The sequence below is a fragment of the Amborella trichopoda genome, chromosome 11, assembly GCF_054954075.1.
Source record: "Amborella trichopoda isolate Santa Cruz 75 chromosome 11, AtrichopodaSantaCruz75HAP2 v2.0, whole genome shotgun sequence".
Classification (NCBI taxonomy): domain Eukaryota; kingdom Viridiplantae; phylum Streptophyta; class Magnoliopsida; order Amborellales; family Amborellaceae; genus Amborella; species Amborella trichopoda.
Genome location: NC_142346.1, coordinates 47,631,938 through 47,650,342, shown reverse-complemented (window position 1 = coordinate 47,650,342; position 18,405 = coordinate 47,631,938). Strand labels below are relative to the sequence as shown.

Here is an 18,405-nt window from a genome sequence, read left to right as displayed (position 1 = left end):
CCTACCGGAATAAGACACGATCCAAGTGATAGGTCCCAGTCTTCTCAACGCCATATCTCCATTGATCTGACGGTGTTAACCTAAGGTCTATACTAGATCCTTATTTTTCTAATAGACACTAAGATGTCCATAAAATACTCAACATCATCCAAATTAACACCATTTTTCTTCCGAGTGAGTCACCCTGGATTTGAAATGTGCTGAGATCCTCAAAGCCCTAAAACCAATTAATATCACGAACCCAAATCTACCCATATTGGGTTTTCTTTAACATATTCAATATATAGCTGTTAAGATTCTCAAACCACTAGGAATGTAAAAACACCCTCCCTTTCATGAATCATTTTGGGCAATGGCAATTATAGGATGTCGCCAAAATAAAGTACAGAAGGTTGACATAGTATCAATAATATGATAATGCACTGTTAGGGCTGAATCCACTATAATACCAAACTTGGATAGAGTTTTCGTCCTTGGGCCCATAAATAACAACAAATAGAGAGAATTTATATTAAAAAATTCTGGAGCATGTTAAGAGATTACCATGCTTTTGGCATGTTAGATAAATCCATGTACATAGTGCAAAGCAGGTTATTTGAAAAATTGACAAAATGCCTGAGATGGACAGGATTGTGAATCAGACAATTTGGGCTAGAAAACCCCCCGGAATAGGCCAAGTCTACTGTTTTTCCATAATTTTGAAATTTTCTGATTAAAAATTCCCTTGTCTGACTCAGGCTTGCCCTAGTCGGGCTGTGGGGGGACTTAGGCTCGGGATCCCCACCAGTCGCAGGCGAGTCTTGACTTTTTAAACACTGTTGGAGAATAACAATACGACGATGACATATCATAGGTTTATAAGTGGGTAGGTGGTTCATTTTCTACATTTAACATACATTACACATAGCACATGTAGCATGTAAGCAATCTTCCTTAAAAAGTAATTGCAGATGATTACATCTTAATGGAAATCTTGATTTGTCTTCCAATGAGGACTCGGTAAAAGAGGAAGGAGTCAGCAACTAAAGTTTTCTGGTATAAGTGGCATGTCATTCATATTGTAGAAACTTCAGAAATCTTGTTTTTTCAAGTTGAAGTGTCTTGGATATTCTAAAAAGGATGAGGGAGACAGTGCACAATAAAGATAAATTTCAAGAAGAGTCATCAGTAAGAGAGAGCACAACATTTCAAGAAGAGTCATCAGGAAGAGAGAGAGCACAACATTCAAGTGAAAAACACAATGCAAAAGAACTTGATAAAATCACGTGTTGAAATTCTCATACACAAACTGAAAGCACGGTCATGATACAAAGATATATCAATTCCATGGTTGAGCCAGATTCTACCAAAAACCTATGAGAGATGCCAGCCGAATTCACCCATTGGTTGAGCCAGATTCTACCAACAACCCTTGAGAGATGCCAGCCGAATTCACAGCATTTGGGGTAAGGCCTCGTATCTTTCTTGTCAAACCATGCACCCCAGCACTGCAAGCCGATGTAACTATTCGAAAGTGAAAAACATATGAGATCCAAGAACCCCCAATAGCAACTATATACACCAAGTCGCAGGAATCCAACAATGGAACCCTTGAAAGACATCACACCATTATCTTCACAGAATCCAGTTTTGAAACCAATGGAAAATTCAGAAAGAGCTTTGTGTCCCAAAGCCTAACAATTATTTCTTTTCTCTTCCTTTCCTTTTTCCAAAACCAATGTCAATATTGCAACCGTTAGTCTCAATGGATCAGGTGCAGAGGATTTCCTAAGGTGCTTAATCACACAAAAGATTGCACTTTCAATCAAGTGATGGCCACCATCAGTGAGAAAGGCAACTTAACCCCTTACAAACCCCAAGCCAAATGCCAAACAAAACAATGCACAGGATAAGATCTAAAACCAAAACAATGCACACGTTGCGCCGCCAATTTCTTCGAGCCTCTCTCATCCTCATACTCGCGCTCTTCTGCAAAGACATAGCAGGTAACCTACATTGATCAGAATCACAATCTACATCGAGCTTAATTCCCCTATTTTCGACAGATTTCACATGATTCTCACCCCCAGTGTCATTCCTCTCCTTTAATTTCATCTTCTTATCAGACCTGTTAGAACTTCCCAATAATGGATCCTTAGTTGATGTTTGAGAATCCTGGTTTGCCACATGCAGAACAACAGAAGCAGCCGCCTCTACTTGAGGCAAGGCCTCTATGGAAGAAACCAGGTGTCGTAAAGTAGGACCCATTTGTTCATGATAAGAAGGGCTCAAACCCAAAACACCCATCACTCCATTCTTCGAAATTTTCTTGAACTCGTATCTCACCTGTTCTAGGAGCTCTAGAACCCTAGATTTACCGACTGATTCATCTGTAATCGCAAAATAAACAAACCCATCCTCCATTAAGAAACCATAAATTCTTCTACCAATGGTATGGAAATACCAGATATGATAAGGTGGCACCTTTTCTAAGCATAGAGCTGCCTGGTTCTCTATTTGTTTGTCCCCAGAACTAAACTCTGCAACAACCTTATTTCCTTTTGATATACAACAATAGAAAACCAGATATGGAACCGAACCCATTAGTCTCAGATTACAAAATTAACTATTCTCCACCTTTTTGTACCCTGTAACTTCGAAAATGAGCAATCTAAACCAATATTTCAACAACCTTTTGATGAGAACAATAATTTCCAGTATCCCCTATAACTTCAGAATTGGCTAATAAGAAACAATAGCTCAACTAAATCATATCAATTATCGAAAGGAAACAACCATCTTCTATCGAGAATTTCGATATATTAGCCAATATAACAAATCCTTCCAATAATATCAATCCAAGTATGGGAATACCCCATTTGTGGTCTTGTAGACTCTGAAACAAGAAAAGAATCATGTTAACTTGTGTTAGGGTTCTGAGATTCTTTTTGCAAGAACCCAATATTAGTGGATTCGGGTTCTGATTCTTTTGAAATTGGGCATGAAGGCAATCGTGGGTGGTTCTAGTTTCATTATTGCATCAGATGGGATAGATGGGATTTTGAGAATTGATTTTGAAATTCTCATAAAAAAAACCATTTTTTTAGGGATTCTGAAAATACGGCAATAAGAATTTTCTCAAATTTTGTAGAAAAATATTCATTTTCTTTTCATCATTTATCCCAAGAAAACAAAACGATCAAAGAAAATTATGATAATTACAGAGTTTCCAGGTACTGGTATCCATAAAACCCAAAGAAAGAAAGGAATCGCTGAGAAAATTGAAAACGAATTCAATTTCAATTGTTTCTGGATTTACAAAGGTTATACAGATCAGCAAAGGGATTAAGAAAATAGTGAATAGTCCAATCATTTTAGGGTGAAACTTACCTAGATGACAGAAAGCCTCAGCTAATTGGGGCAATGAAATGGAAATCAAAATTAGGGTTTGGAAGAATTCGCAGAAGTACCTGATAATCCGAGCCAAAATGTTTGGAGAAAAATACCACCAAGAGAGGAAGAATAACCAATGACCAAGAGAGAGAGAGAGAGAGAGAGAGAGAGAGAGAGAGGGGGAGTACTCAAAAGCGAGAAGAAACATATATTCACATCCTCAACAACAAAAGCTGAGAGGAACAAAAATCAGGACACGGAGGTGCAAAAACTTGAGAGAGAAATGTACAGCAGTGAAGAGAGAGACTGAGTCAAAAGACAAAAACTAAGAGAGAGAAAAAGTAGATACCAACCCAAAGAAAAAGTTTACATAACAACGCCACCTTATGATGTAGAACTACGGATCTCCCTCAAAATAAATCCATTCCATATAAAAAGGTGGATTTAATGTTGAAAATCCCTCGACATCAACACATATGACTATAAAAAATAAAAAAAATTGAAGCGTTGTACAATATATTTTTTACACCGATTATGATCAAGATTTTTTTATGTTTTTAAATCTGTTTAATTTTATTATTTTTAAAATAAAAAATTTTATACTTAAATATAAAAATAAATTTTAAAATAATCTTAAAAATATTTTACATCAAAATTATATACTAAGATAAAATTTAATGGTGCACCTTACCTCTCTACCTACGGATGCCAACCTTTTAAAAATTATAAACCCAACATTCAACAAGAAACGTTATCGATGAGAGGGAAGAGAGAGATAGTCAAGAGACTGAACAAAAAATTAAGAGAGAGAAAGAGTAGATAAAAACCCAACGATAAACGTTGTCAATGAGAGGGAAGAGACGTGAAGAGATTGATAGGCAAAAAGGAAGGTGACGAGGGGCCAAAACTAATCAAGAGAGAGAAATGGCCAAAAATTATTGAGGAGAGAGAAGAGACATGAAGAGAGAGAATGCAGAAGAATGATTAATAAGGAAAGAGTACTTAGAGAGAGAAAGGCAGGAAAAAAATGACTACAAAGGACAGAGAGGCCAATAAAAAGCAGAGAGAAGAAAGAAAGGACGCGGAGAAAAAAAAGGCAAAAACTTAGATACGAAGAGAGAATTGGTTTGAAATAGGTAAAGAGATCATTTATTTTTAATTCAAACAAGTTACAAATATTTTCATTTGCTAGATTTTAAATTGGATGCTTGTAAGTGTGTTATTTATTATATTAAAGTTTAAAGAGTTTTTTTTAATTTTGTGATACACTCAAACAGTCTAGTTTAACGTATAGTGATTATAAGTGATTGAGATTGCCTTGTAACAATGTTAAATGATTTCATAGTGTACAATCTCATAAAAGAAAAGCAGCATTGGCTCACTTGACATTGTAAACCTGTATTTCAAATCTCATCAAAAATTTAAATTTTGTATTGAAAAACCCTAAATTTGATTATTTCAACCTCGATAGTTACATATATCAAAAAATAATTTTAAAGTCTTGAAATAGAGTATCTTGTAATACATTATCTTTGTAGATCTAGTCAATTTGCAAACATGGACCTTGAGAAAATGGAACTCCTTAGATCCCATTCTCAATTACCCTACCCCGTAATGGTAGGGGTGCAAGTTGGGCTAGGTCCATCCTGTAGCCCATTTGATCGAGCCGACCTGGGTTTGAGTCTAGATTCAAAAAGTGGCCCCATAGGTCAGATCCAAGTCAAACAAATACTCATCCCGACCTAGATATACGCGACTCAACCCGATTGATCTGACCAAGTAGGTCTGGCTGAAAATTGATCGATTTGGGAATTGGCTAGGTCTAGTCTAGCGTAGACACGACAATTTCACCATTGCAAGGAAGTTGATCGATAGGTCCGATCCAAGTCCAATAAATGTGAACCAGACTAACCCACCGATCTGACCGACCAGATCAGCTCTAAAATTAATAGATTGGGGAACTAACTAGGTCTGATCCGGCCTGGACCCGACAACTTCACCTTTGGCATAGTTAAGATGGCTTCTTATGATAATCTTATCATATTTAAGGGCATTATCTGTAATTGTTAGTCAAAGAGGAACCATTGGTTCCAGCTATTTTGGTAATAAAATGTTTTTGTTTGGCAAAAAAAAAACATGATGGAAAGTAAAACTTTATTAGTATTTATTAAATAATAAAGACCAGGTCAATAAATAAATATGGGTTTTATAAAGGTTGCAAACTTAAGCAAGTTAATTAAGGTGCACCTCCTAATTTTGGTGTAAAAAATTCTTATGATTATCTAAAAATTTATTTTTATCTCTAATTATAAAATTTTAAACTTCAAAAATGGTTCAAATCAAGTAGATTTATAAACATATGAAAATCTTGAAAATGGATGCTCTAGATATTATGTGCAAGATGACCTATTTTTGAGACTCAAAACAATTATTTATTTTTTTCATATTCGTACATCTCGATATTGAGATGATCATTTAAAGAGTTTTTCAACATTAAAATAACATTTTCTGATGGATATTTTAGGCGCATCTTTAGTTCTCTATTTTAAGGTAGCTACCTTATATAAACTTTTTCCAATAAATGTATAAGAGTGTGGCTTGTGTAAGGCCAAGGCTCTAAACAATCAAAATAGAGCGCACATGTAAATAGTATTGAAATATGTTGTTTTAATATTAAAAATCTTTATGATAGCCAGAAAATTTATTTTTATCTATAATAATTAAATTAAAAATTTAATAATAGTATATATCGAGCAGATTTATGAACACTTGAAAATTGATGGTCTAGATAATACATTACAAGTTGCACTATTTTGAATACTTGAAAACTTTTTTTCTCATGATCGAATTGAAGATTTTTCAACATCAAAACAATCTTTTTTAATTAATTTTTGAGGTGCATTTGATTGTTTAGAACTTCGTACTTAAATAAATTTTTTTTGATGAATAAAAAAAATAAACACTTTTGAGGGGGAAGGGTTAAAACCTAAAGAAAAATGAACAACGTGGTCCATCGAGATCGGTGGATTTTAAAAGTTTTCTCTCGCTTTTTCTCGAGAGTAACAAAAAATTTTTCTCTCATACTTACTATACAAATTCCATGATTTTTTAGGAACCTTAATAGATTAAATTAAGTGGTCAAATGCCATAGTTAGGTTGGAGTTGGCCAAAGAATAATGATTCATGGAGCACCTTAAACTACCTCGTCATTTCTCTCTCTCTCTTCCTGATATATGACTCTACGTAGCACCCACCCCTCTCTCTCTCTCCATGGTCTATGTAGTACCTCTCTTTTTTTCTCTTTTCATGGTGTAGAGTTCTCGAGAACTTCTAACTTGCGGAACCAAGAATCTCAAAACCTTAATAAATTAAATTAAGTGGTCAAATGTTAGGTTGAAGTTGGCCAAAGAATGATTCATGGAGCACATTAAACTACCTCGTCATTTCTCTCTCTCTCATCCTTACCTATGACTCTACGCAGCACCCCTCTCTCTCTCTCTCTTCATGGTCTATATAGTACCTCTCTCTTTTTCTCTTTTCATGGTGTAGAGTTTTCGAGAACTTTTAGCTTGCGGAATAAAGAATCTCAAATACTGGGATCCCACTCAATATCATGTACACAATTGGTTAACTTCAAAGTAGATGGATATAACTAGAAACCGAGTGTAAAAAAAAAAAGCAAACATTGAGAAGCACACCACCACAATACATGATTTACATGGTCCATCCGATAAGACTACATCCACGGCTTCAGCAAATAGAATTTCACTATAACAATAAATATTACGGTTTTAAGTTATAAAAAATATATTTTTAATATTTTGATAAAAATATAGATATAATGATTTTGACTATCACAAAATCTAATATCTCTCTTAATGCTTTTATATCACTCTCTCTTTCAAGATCTATGTAGCACCCTAAGCTCTCTCTCTCTCTGTGGAACCTTAGCATCTCTCTCTTCATGATCGAGGTTGCACCTTAAGCGCTTCCTTATTACTTAAATGGACAAGCCTCTCTTTCTTTCTCTCTCTATTTATGTAGCACCCCAACTACTTCCTAATCTTTCTTTCTCTCTCTATTTATGTAGCACCCCAAGTATTAAGTAAATAACAATAAATGAGGGTAGCTGAGTGTGAAAAATCTGTCCAAGCGTCTCTCTCTCTCTCTTACACCGTCAACACATACACCTACAATGACAATCAAATAATGAATGCAGGTGACCTATGTTTAGTGTTCTCTTTTCTCTCTCTCTCTCTCATAATTTTTGGGATGGGTCATGAATTTGATGGTGCCCTGAGTCATGATTTTGACGGTGCCCTGATCATGGTTAAGTAGTGCCTTAGGTAGGCTTGCTTTTACCTCTTTTTTTAGCCAATGTTACAAAAATCATCGAACCGATTCAGAATCGATCTAGAGGGTTATGAAGCATTAGATTTTTTATTGTTTTTTTTTTTATTATTTACCTATCGTTACCCATCTGTTGCCAATTCTGCCTAAAATTTGAGCCTTAGACCCCAAAAGGAAATTTTGTCAAAAATCTAACAGAATATTATGTTTTCGCCATTTTGGACTGGATCAGCTGGAAAAGGCGAGCCGACTGTGTTTGCCTGTGCTCGAGTCAGCACCGCATTCATTATTTAAATATTAAAACACTGCTCATGACAACCATCATCTCACGTTTACTTTAACAAAGAGAGAGGTTATTAGGTAAGCATTGAGCTGGGTTTGGGAATTCCCTTGCCGTTCTTTCGCATCCCCTTCCATTGTGGAATGAGTCAGGAACAAGGCTACAGTTCGTCATATTTATTTACAAGTTTATATTTTATAATTTCTCTCTCTATCTCAACAATTTGTTCATACTCCCTCTGTGCAATTTGTTCATAATCTCTCTCTCTCTCTCTCTCTTTGAAATTTATAATCTCTTTACAATCTGTTCATAATCTCTCGCTCTCAATAAAAGAGAGTTTGAGAAAGAATGTCATCTAATACAGCACAGGAGATTTTCAAAATCTAGGGTGAAAATTTAGAGAAACAGAAACAAAATTTTTCGATTTTTTTTTTTTTTGGGCACAATGTTTTTAAAATATTTAGGAGAGATAAGAGAGAGAAATATGTCGGGGAATGAGCATTTTCATGTCTTTTACCTTTTTTCAATACCCTTATAGGTGCAAGGCCTATACTATGCCCAATCGTTTCCAAAGACAATTAGAGTTTGCCGTGATTAATGACTCGGATTGATTTGGGATTTGGAGTCTACAGTTCCAAAGGATTTTGAAATAGAAAATCACCTAGAGTTGAACTGAACCAAAGTGATTCGGCGTAATGGTGATTTGCTAGATAGTTCCTTCCTTCTCAGATTTTTTTGTCAGTTTAGGGCTTTGAGCACTATTTTTCTGAATCTGTACCTCAAATTTGACTCCTATACCCATTTGTCCATCTTTTTAGGTCAATAAAAGATTTTTTGCATTTTTTAGATAATTTTTTCCTTATTTTGGGGGAATTTATGAGCCAACTTGGAAATGCCATGCCATGTCCGAGTCGATACCCGATTCTATTATTTTTGTTTTCCCTATCTTTTGGGGGGATGGAGAGACCTATCTTTTGGGGGGATGGAGAGAGAGAGATTTACATTTTTATCTATATTTATATATCTTTAAATCGTCTTAGTACATCTTTGGATCAATAACTTTTACTAAACTTGATCGTATATTATTTACTAATCACATACAAAAATCGAATACTAATTTAATATTTGTCAATTATTTACTAAAATTGATATCCTTAGTCATTAATATTATAAAAATATTCATAATGGATTAACCCCAGATTTGCAGTTGCTCCAAAATACTGTATTGAATTTTTATTAAGTTTCAAAGTCGGTGTGCTCACCCTTTGAAGGGGTCCAAGTCTTTCATGCATTCTATGTTGCCTTCTTGGAAGTGATGTTCTTTGGAATTACTTGGGGAAATGGCTCTCTCCCTCCCTCTCTCCTCTGAATATTTGCTTGAAAAGGATAAAGATTTTATAAGTTGTATAAGTCCAATGGCTCAGATTGAGGAAGATGGGACGATGTTGAAGACGGAGGAGTTTAATATTTCTTTTATACTGGCACACATGTAAACATCTTGGGTTCCAAAGCCTCCTACTTTTTTGAGAAATCGTATTTCTATAGGCTGATAGCTGGAGGAAAAACAGTATTAATTGTAAAAATGATCTATTTTTCTAACCTGAAGAATAATTTAAATTTGCACTTCTATTTAGACTGATCATTTTAATTCTTCAATTTCATTCTTCGAAGATCATGAAAATCAGAAAAAAAAATTCAGAGCTTCAAATTCCTATATCTGAGGGAGCCTCGGATTTACAGTGATTTGTGGTGTGTTTCAAGTCCCGAATCCTTTTAAAAACAAGGCATAAGTTGGCCAATTCGTCAAATACTTTTTCCTTTTTGAATCGGCAGGGAGCTGACTCGCAACATTTTAAGTACTTTGAACCACACAAATTAATGGTAGATTATAAATGTTCAAGCATTGAATGAATCTGAACCGCATTTGAATCTTGCAGTCAACTTTGTCACACTGATCTTTAATGGCTTCATAAAAATTTCAGGCCACTGCTGGCTCGGAACAAGCTTGAAAATATTTCGGATCTACCAAGCACGGACCTGGCGCACCTTGCACGCCTTAACATGTGGCCTGAACTTGGCACGAAACCGAGCCAGGCCCAAAAGCCCGTAGGTTGGCCCGAGCCTGTTAACAAACCTGATTAAGCCTCGTAAACTCAAAAGGGTGAAACTGTAGCTACATTTGCCTTCTTTACAAAAAATTCTCAATCACCCTGTGGTCAAATGTGAAATCAAGCAGCTCATGCTCTATCATTCTTCCACAAGTTTCAAAAAGTTTCTCTTACAATTTAAGGGTTAATTATACGACTTTAGGTACTTAATTAATTTTATATTTAATTGACAGATAAAAGTGATTGTAATCATATACTAAAATAAATGTACTTATTTTCGTAAAACATTTTAGAACGAGGCCCAAGTAAAATTTATCATAAAGACACTAAGGTCTAGAACCCCAGGTACTTAGTATTGTGACAGTTTCAACAAACTTTTGTTTATTCTGGCTCTTAAAAACTCAGTATCTTTTTATTAATATTATTAAAAGGGTTTGTATACTACGAGACCGATTATTTTGATACAAAGAGGTCATAATCACTTTTAGTCGAAATCCAATAGGTGAAAGTGTCACAACATTCGAAAAATTTTATTTTGAGAGATTTGTGCCCAAACAATGATACATCCTCAGCCACTTGATTTCAGATCTAATGATGATTGTGAGTTCGTGGCCTCCATCTACCAAAAATAAATGGTCTCAATGTATGTATTTTCTTATTAAAAAGAACATTTAAGATAATTGTAACCCATGTTATTCTAGAATATATACTAAACTTTAACCTTAAAGTTAGTGGCTTGACTTTCCCCAATGTAACTGAACAAGAATGGCTTCCAATTAGACTTTACAAACTTTCCAAGGATCACAGTTTGAAAGCTTTGTATTTACAAACAGCTTAATCAGTCACAAAGGAACAAAGCAAAACATTATCTTTTCCCCAACTACAAAAGCACAATATTTTCTTCATTGTTTTCGCAATAACTGGCAGAAGGAAAAATCATACGTCTCGAACCTTGAGCTTGGTCTCGGGGTGTGGATGAGAAGGCTTTGTTGGGCTTAGAGGGTGAGAACCGAATTTGTGAACCAAACGCTTGAAACAGGGCAAGAAAGCCACATATAATCCACAGAAAATGAAGGGCGATGCAACCAACCAGCCCAGCAACTGACAGAGAGATCACATAACATGATATCTGATTCAGAAATTTAATGCTTTGTACATATGGGGTTTGAGAGGATTTATATAAATATATATGAAAAAAATAGACTATTGTTTTTCTCATAAAACGGGGTTAAGGAGGATGGACATTAAAAATGGAATTTGTTCTAGAAATCGTTACTACAACTGCTGCTAAACTTGGAAAGCAGTCCAAGAGAGCAATTTATCTCACAGAAAATACCCTATATATTTCAGAAGAGTCTCTCTCTCTCACACACATACAGCCCACCCACCAACACATAAGGTGGAAAAAAAATAAGACGGAAAACTCATTATGGATAAAACATTTTCAATTTCGTCTTATCCATCCCCTTCCTCTTTCTTTTTTTTTGGAATCTCATCCACTTCCTCTTTCTCGTACACCCAAATATTTTTAGGAAAATTTATCAAAATACACCTAACTTTTCGACTATATAATGTTTTACACATTTTCAACTATTCCAACTCATGTGCATATTTATGAAATTTTTGAAACTAAATAGAACATCTGGGTAAAATATTAAAATAATTCATCTCTTAGGTCATCACATCCGCATGGATATGGACAGCAGGATTATTAAGTTATCTGCATACTTCAAAAGGTTGAGTATAATAAAGTATTTACCACTGTTTTAAAAACTGGCAAACCAGATCGGACTAGATCAAACCGGGAATCGGTCGGGCCGGTCCAGTTCAGCCAAAGTATTGGGAACCAGCCCGTTCATGACTGAACTGGTCCCACTTTAATTTTTTAATATATATATTTTTGTTGCATAATTTTTTTAAAATCTTTTTATTGGCCGGTTTACTCGGCCAGATCACTGATCCAGACCACTTTTCCAGATGGGCAATGCAGGTCACTATCCATGCTTTTAAACCTTGGTATATAACAAAACAGGTTGTTCCATAATATTACAGAAACCAGCAACAGTTCTATATTTTTTCCCAACTAAGGCATTTTGGAAAAATAATTTCAAACCAGTGGCATTTCTTTAGTTTTGTGTATTGGTTTTAAATCATAGAAGGAGAGGTTTACCGCATGGGAAATGCTGATCAAAACGTCACGTGAAGCTTTCCCTGTGATAACCTTCCAAAAGGCATCTGAGTTCAGTGGGAAATGAGAGCCCCCTGTTATAACCTCACCACAACGCAGGAATGGAACCACCAAACTTGAGAGAAAATGAGAGAAAAGTTAGCTATGGTTGTAAACATATATAACTTACATCCAATCAGTGGTTTAAAACAAGGACTCGGGTTGGGACTCGCTAGGGTCCTAAGCATGAGTTAGAGACTCGTCCAAGTCCTAATAAAAGAATAAAACACAGTGAGAATCGGCCAGACTTGGCCAGTTCCCATGGGCTTGATATTGGACTTGGCAGCCTGTGCCCAAGTAATTGAGGAAGTCTGAGTTGGACTCACCATGTTTGCTTTCACTGCACGCAATGAACTGCATGCATTAAATGACATGCATGAATGCATGCAGGCATGCATAAATACAAACACATAAAGAGACAAACAGTGCATAAGCAAGACAAATGGAAAGCATTGAATGAAACTTGACTAAGATAAATTATTTGCACAAGTACCAAACTGAGGAAGGGAGGGAGAAACCACCTTTTACTCATGAATTTCCATGCAATGAAACTTCTGAGCTAACTGAACACTAAGCATGAGCACACACATTACATGTTCCCATTAGTTCAGCTTCATCCGCAATTTCCTCTCACCTTTTTATTTTTTTTAATTGTTAAGTTTAATTTTCTCATACTTCCTCTGTTACTCAACTGAGGAAGGGAGGAATGGAGGGAGATGCCTTCTTCTAGCTATGGTCCCTCTTAAAGACATCGTAAAAAGCTTCGTTCGAGGCTAAGAGATGGAGAGTTTCCTTGCTGAAACCATATTTCCTCTCAAAGCTTACATACACAAAAGTGATGAGTGAGAATCTCATAAATTGGGTGATGGACATGTATCCTAGTTGTATACCTAGTATCCATAATAATTTCTCCTTTGAAAACAGAGGCTTTAGGATTACTAAGGCTGTAGGATAATAGGATTTCAATGAATCAATGTTATGAATCCAAAGACGAGAACAATTAAGCTGGAAAACATTTATTTTATCTAGCAAATCAGCCTTTTACCAAGGAAAAGGTTCGGCGTTAGTGTCAGGTTGTCAGTTTCTCAAGTGGACCCCCTGGCCTATGCAGGTGGAATCCTACTGCCCTGCACGGCGACTGTCTTTTAAAACATGACCTGCTGCACAATTAATCTTGACCCTTTTCCAAAACTCACATATTGTTCTTTGATAATGTAAATCCAATATCTCTTAACTTTTATGCAAATATTTATGTTTGAGTAAGTGTAATCCACATTAATTAAACAACTCTATAATACAAAAGGAAGTGGATTCCCATGTATAGATTCTAGAAGTTAGAAACAATCCAATCAATACAAGATTTTAGCAGGTATACCCTATGCAGTTGGGTGCTCTCTCTTGGGAAAGCTTGATATTTCATAAGTTAACTTGCGTGCTTATCTTAAAAAGTTATTACCATTCATGAGTGTGGCATTTTACTTCCACCCTTCTGTTCACTTCTTTACCTTCAATTTTCACATAAATTATGTGCCTATGGTATTAAGTTATAAGCAATAAGGATTGGTCTTGAAATTTAGTATTAGCTGGATGCTTCGATTAAATAGACACAAATAATTGACATATAATTATTCTATCTTGACATATATACGTAACTAGCATTCCCATAGTTCATTTAGAGAAATAAACTACTTGCTATTATCCATATCACAGGAAAAAGAGAAGGTTTTCCAGGTTCAAATATGACCAACAACCATATTCACCTTTTCTTAATTTCTACAACAGTCCAAATTTAAGTATGAAAGGGAAAATCAACCCATACTCATGACTGATTAATGGAACTAAACAAAATTGGAGAGGAAAATCACCTTAGCTCTATTGGAGTGGCAACAAAGTTGGCAAGCATCAGAGTTGGAGCATGACAAAGAGATCCAAGCAGAGTGATTGCAATTCCACAAAGGAAAACGGTAATACCTAACCGTCAAAGTCAGATCTGGAACTGTAAGATGCACATATTTCTAGAGTGCTTTGAGAAATCACACTAAAATGAAAGACTATAAAGAAAAATAAAATAATGAATGAAGAACAAACTCTGAATGCATAACTAAAGTTTTAAAACATGATAATCATATGCTAGATATTCTACGATGATTGAATGCTGTCAGTGTCTCAGTGATACACAGTTTTTAGTGTATTAATTCATATTTAAATAAGAAAATTCAAAATAGTAATTTATTATCTATTTTCATGTATTAATAACCTTTGATTGTCGATTGGACAGAGTATTATTCTTTTACCATAAAAAACAGAAGATTTGCTTGTCCAATTTTTTTGTACAATACACATGTGTGCATGTGCCTAAGAACATAAACAATTAATAACCACCCCAAAAAAAAAAAAAAAAACACAATCAGTAACAAAAGCTTGAACAGTTATAAATTCTAAATCTGCTATTTGGTGCATACAAGATGATCGTAAACTTTCAAAAATCTCTCTTTAAAGCTTCCTTCTTACTTTTTATATATTTTACTCTTCATTTTCTCCCAGTTTTAATGTTGACAAAGTTTTTCCAAAATGATATAAACATTTTTGCGGATAAAAAAGGAAGAACAAACAATAAAAAGCGTTTCTTGAAAAGCCTGAAATCTGAATAAAGCACTTTCTTTCTTTTTTCTTTTTTAGTGAAATTTATCAAAATGCACCTAACTTTTCAACAATTTCACAGTTTAACCTTTTTCAACTATTTTTTTGAGAATGTTAATCTACCTTTTACAACTATTCCAACTCATCGTCATGTTTATTTTGATAGCTATTTTGAAATAAAATCAAAGGATATGGGTCAGTGTCTGGCAGCCAGTGTAAAATTTTTGCCACATCTATCTTATGATGATAAAGGTCAGCGTTTGGAAGATTGCCTCAGACAAACAGCTTAGAAAAATTTAAAAAGTAAGCACTAAAAAATGTGAAAAATATAATAAAGGTAATAAAAGTAAAATAAAAGTGAAAACAACCTTCAAAAGTCCAAATATGCTTAGAAAAGTACAGAAAAATAGACCACAAAATGATTTATCGTTGGGGACATTTAAAAAAAAAATCCAAAAAAAAAGGAAATATAGAAGCAAGCATTATGGCAAAAAGCACTCACCAATCCATGCCAAAAACATCCAACTCATTTAAAAAAATGTATACAACATACCTCCAAATCTTTGACAATCTTTTTGGAATTTTGAAATTCTTTTATGTACCTCGAGTTGTACAACTGCAAACAACTCACAGTAACTCGGGCGAGACCGAGTGACTCATCCGAGTCTGAGTGAACTGGGCGAATCCCGTAACACTGATATGGGTAAAATGGTAATTCCTTTTTCTTGGTGGTAGCTTTAGCATGGTTGTCATAAGAGGGCACACTTCAAGGTCTGAACCCTTGGCATTCCTTGTAACTGGGTCTCACACTACTCAATCAAACATCACAGGCCAAATCCATATTTTCCTCTTCAAAACTCAATCACCGGCTAAAATGAAAAAAATTCCAAGAAATTGGACATTCATATGTACCATGAGCTCTGTCACTAAAACCTGATTGGCCACCAGCTTGGTGAGGGTAACAGTTTAATTAGACCAAACGGACTCTACTTTGAAAGAAACTAATTTCCTAAATATTAATTGTGATTATGCAGAAAACTAATGCAAATATAGAAAAAGAAAGACATAATACATGCATTTATATTGGCATAGTTGTGGAAATCCATTGGCAAATAGAAGGGTCATGCTTTGCTTCCTCACCCTATCTGCCTCTTGTATCCCAAGCTGCCTTTGAGAGATGAAAAATCTCAGCATAGAGAAAAAACAACTGTTCAACTGGATGGTTCAAAGTGGCAGGACCCAAGCACTGCCTCCACAAAGGCAAGCTCTAATCAGAGAAGATGCTTGTATTGGGACAAAAAACAACAGAGAGTTTAGCCAAAGCTTCTTAACATTCATCATGTCATTATTTTGGACCCCTTAGACCACGTGTTCATGTCTCTCTACTCCATTTATTTTCCATACCATTTCTTAGAGCAGTACAATAAAGTTTCTTATAATATAGAGATCTCAGTACCCCATTGCAGTGATTTAAAACTCGGTGAGTCCAAGGGGGACTCACCAGAGTTACATTTACTTGGGAGGCTGCTGAATCTAGAACAAAAACCTTAAGAATCAGAGGAGTCTTGTTCCCGAGGTTTAATTGTTAAATTTTTAAAGACTTGACCGAGTCTCTGACAGACTTAGCTGTGTCAAGTTTCCTGATCGGGACCCCAGCGAGCCCCAGCCCAAGTCCTTGGTTTCGAACACTGCCCCATAGAACTGGATGATCGTAACTACCCCATGAAGTAGGTTTTTGCCCACCACCGGCTCGGTGGTTTTTGTATAAAGCTCCCAAGTTGTGAATAGCCATATTTTGCATATATGTACACTAACTTCTCTTAATGCAAAGTCAACATATTCAAAAAGAAAACACTGCACCATGAAGTAATTCATTGCGACAACACAATCAGTAAAGTTGAATCTCCTTAGTTTCCGATAATACAATTATAAATTGATTTATTAGTTCCAATTGTAGATATACATGATAAACTCAGAAACACCAAACACAAGTATAGCACATACCACAAATAGGAAATGTGCCTAAGGTCAGGCCAAGTGCTGCAGAAAAAGCCAGTTGCTTCGGTTCCGTACCCCTACAAATAACCAGGTTAAATCAGACGTGGAGTTTTCAGTGGCCAAATAGAAACACCATAGTACTAAGTGAATTGAGAAAGCTATAGGTAATTTATATTTTACTCTTTTTATTTTTATTTTATTTTTACAGCTTCAACCTTCAAATGAGTAGTACAAAAAACTTACATATTCTTACTTTTAATGGAACATAATTTTGATAATGGAAAATAGTGCCTTCCTTGTATGATTCCCTCTTCCATGTGACTACTCTCTCTCTCTGTATGGGGATAGAGATGGAGGAAATTGCAAGTTTGCATAGCTTTATTTGCCTATAAAATCATAAAAGTTGGCAGAAAATCCAATTCTCTTAGTTTCTAATCTACCTTTTTCATGGATTCCCAGTAATTTCTTTTCTATTTAATCTCAAAAACAACAGACTACAATCCCCACACTAAAATGACAAGGGAAAAAACTGCAATTTACATGACAACCAGTCTTCATATTCAAATTCAAGCAAAAAAATTGCAAGCAACAAAAAAATTAAACTATTCAAAAAAGAATTAAGCAGAATGAATTCTATCGTTTGGATAGAACCACTATCACCAATTTTCAAATAATCCTCAATTTTCAAAATAATTGCAAAACTAAATTACCCAAAAAAGATAACAAAGAGCACTGGTTTCAATTAATTTTCATGAATTGAAATTTCTAGTTCAGACCATGAGACTGGGAACTCAGTAAAGGCTTTCGAAACAAAACTACCTTTGAAGTATCTGCAGAAAAGGATCAATTATCTTCACATTAAGCCATGTCTTCAGACTCGTCCTCGAAATCGCCATGATTTCCTTCTACCAAAACTCGAGATCTCTGATTAAGCAACAACCCACAGCCATTCGCCTAAAACCTGATATCAAAGCGTCTGAAACAACTGTCTAGGAGTAGAAACCCTAAGAAAAAAGCAGTACCGTGTCGAAACCCTAATGGGACCTCCTTATTTCAATGTCTGGGCTTATTCTGTAACTCTTGATCCTAGGGATTGAGCCTGAAAAGTCACCTTTTTTTTATTAGGGTGTCTAATTATAGTAATTTATTCGGCAATTTCTCTAATTTGAGCAATTTCTCTCAGTCTTTGTCCTGAAGGAGGTCCCATTAGGAATGATCCATGGAATCGCCATTAATGGATCTAAAGACCTGTCCTTTTTATCAATTTATTGAAAGATTCAGTTTTATTGAAAAACGAGACCTTCATTATAAATTTAAACCCCTGCGTAAAGCTTGCGAGGCCTGCCAATACGTTTGATATGACTTTGATAACATCTATAGTAGTTATGTTTGGGGCAAGCTTTCTTCCCCTACTAGAAGTTCTACCTTCT

General features: G+C 35.2%; 2 protein-coding genes across 4 annotated transcripts; both read right to left on the bottom strand.

Annotated features, from left to right (window-relative positions):
* Positions 1-1,229: 1,229 nt before the first annotated feature.
* LOC18427772 (phytolongin Phyl1.1) lies at positions 1,230-3,586 on the bottom strand. Of its 2 annotated transcripts, none has more exons than XM_020663436.2 (2): positions 3,370-3,586; positions 1,230-2,875 (listed from the first exon to the last, which is right to left on the bottom strand). In XM_020663436.2, the coding sequence occupies exon 2, from the start codon at positions 2,581-2,583 to the stop codon at positions 1,822-1,824; it is 762 nt and encodes a 253-aa protein (XP_020519095.1). In that variant the 5' UTR covers positions 2,584-2,875; positions 3,370-3,586; the 3' UTR covers positions 1,230-1,821. The 2 variants fall into 2 exon arrangements, with proteins under 2 accessions (XP_020519095.1, XP_011620999.1); XM_011622697.3 differs by having other exon boundaries at positions 3,450-3,586.
* A 7,194-nt stretch (positions 3,587-10,780) lies between these two features.
* Positions 10,781-18,405, bottom strand: LOC18427771 (uncharacterized). Of its 2 annotated transcripts, XM_006836817.4 has the most exons (5): positions 17,795-18,405; positions 16,982-17,052; positions 14,203-14,308; positions 12,281-12,413; positions 10,781-11,211 (listed from the first exon to the last, which is right to left on the bottom strand). In XM_006836817.4, the coding sequence occupies exons 1-5, from the start codon at positions 17,869-17,871 to the stop codon at positions 11,047-11,049; spliced, it is 552 nt and encodes a 183-aa protein (XP_006836880.1). In that variant the 5' UTR covers positions 17,872-18,405; the 3' UTR covers positions 10,781-11,046. The 2 variants fall into 2 exon arrangements, with proteins under 2 accessions (XP_006836880.1, XP_088707318.1); XM_088851192.1 differs by lacking the exons at positions 10,781-11,211; positions 12,281-12,413 and adding an exon at positions 12,444-12,677 and having other exon boundaries at positions 17,795-18,404.

Coding starts and splice junctions, on each gene's coding strand:
- LOC18427771 (XM_006836817.4), bottom strand. CDS start 17,871: ATGGCGATTTCGAGGACGAGTCTGAAGACATGGCTTAATGTGAAGATA. Junction 14,309..16,981: donor AGGCACATTTCCTATTTGTG/GTATGTGCTATA, acceptor TTTGACGGTTAG/GTATTACCGTTTTCCTTTGT. Junction 11,212..12,280: donor TGATCAGCATTTCCCATGCG/GTAAACCTCTCC, acceptor TCTCTCTGTCAG/TTGCTGGGCTGGTTGGTTGC.
- LOC18427772 (XM_020663436.2), bottom strand. CDS start 2,583: ATGGGTTCGGTTCCATATCTGGTTTTCTATTGTTGTATATCAAAAGGA.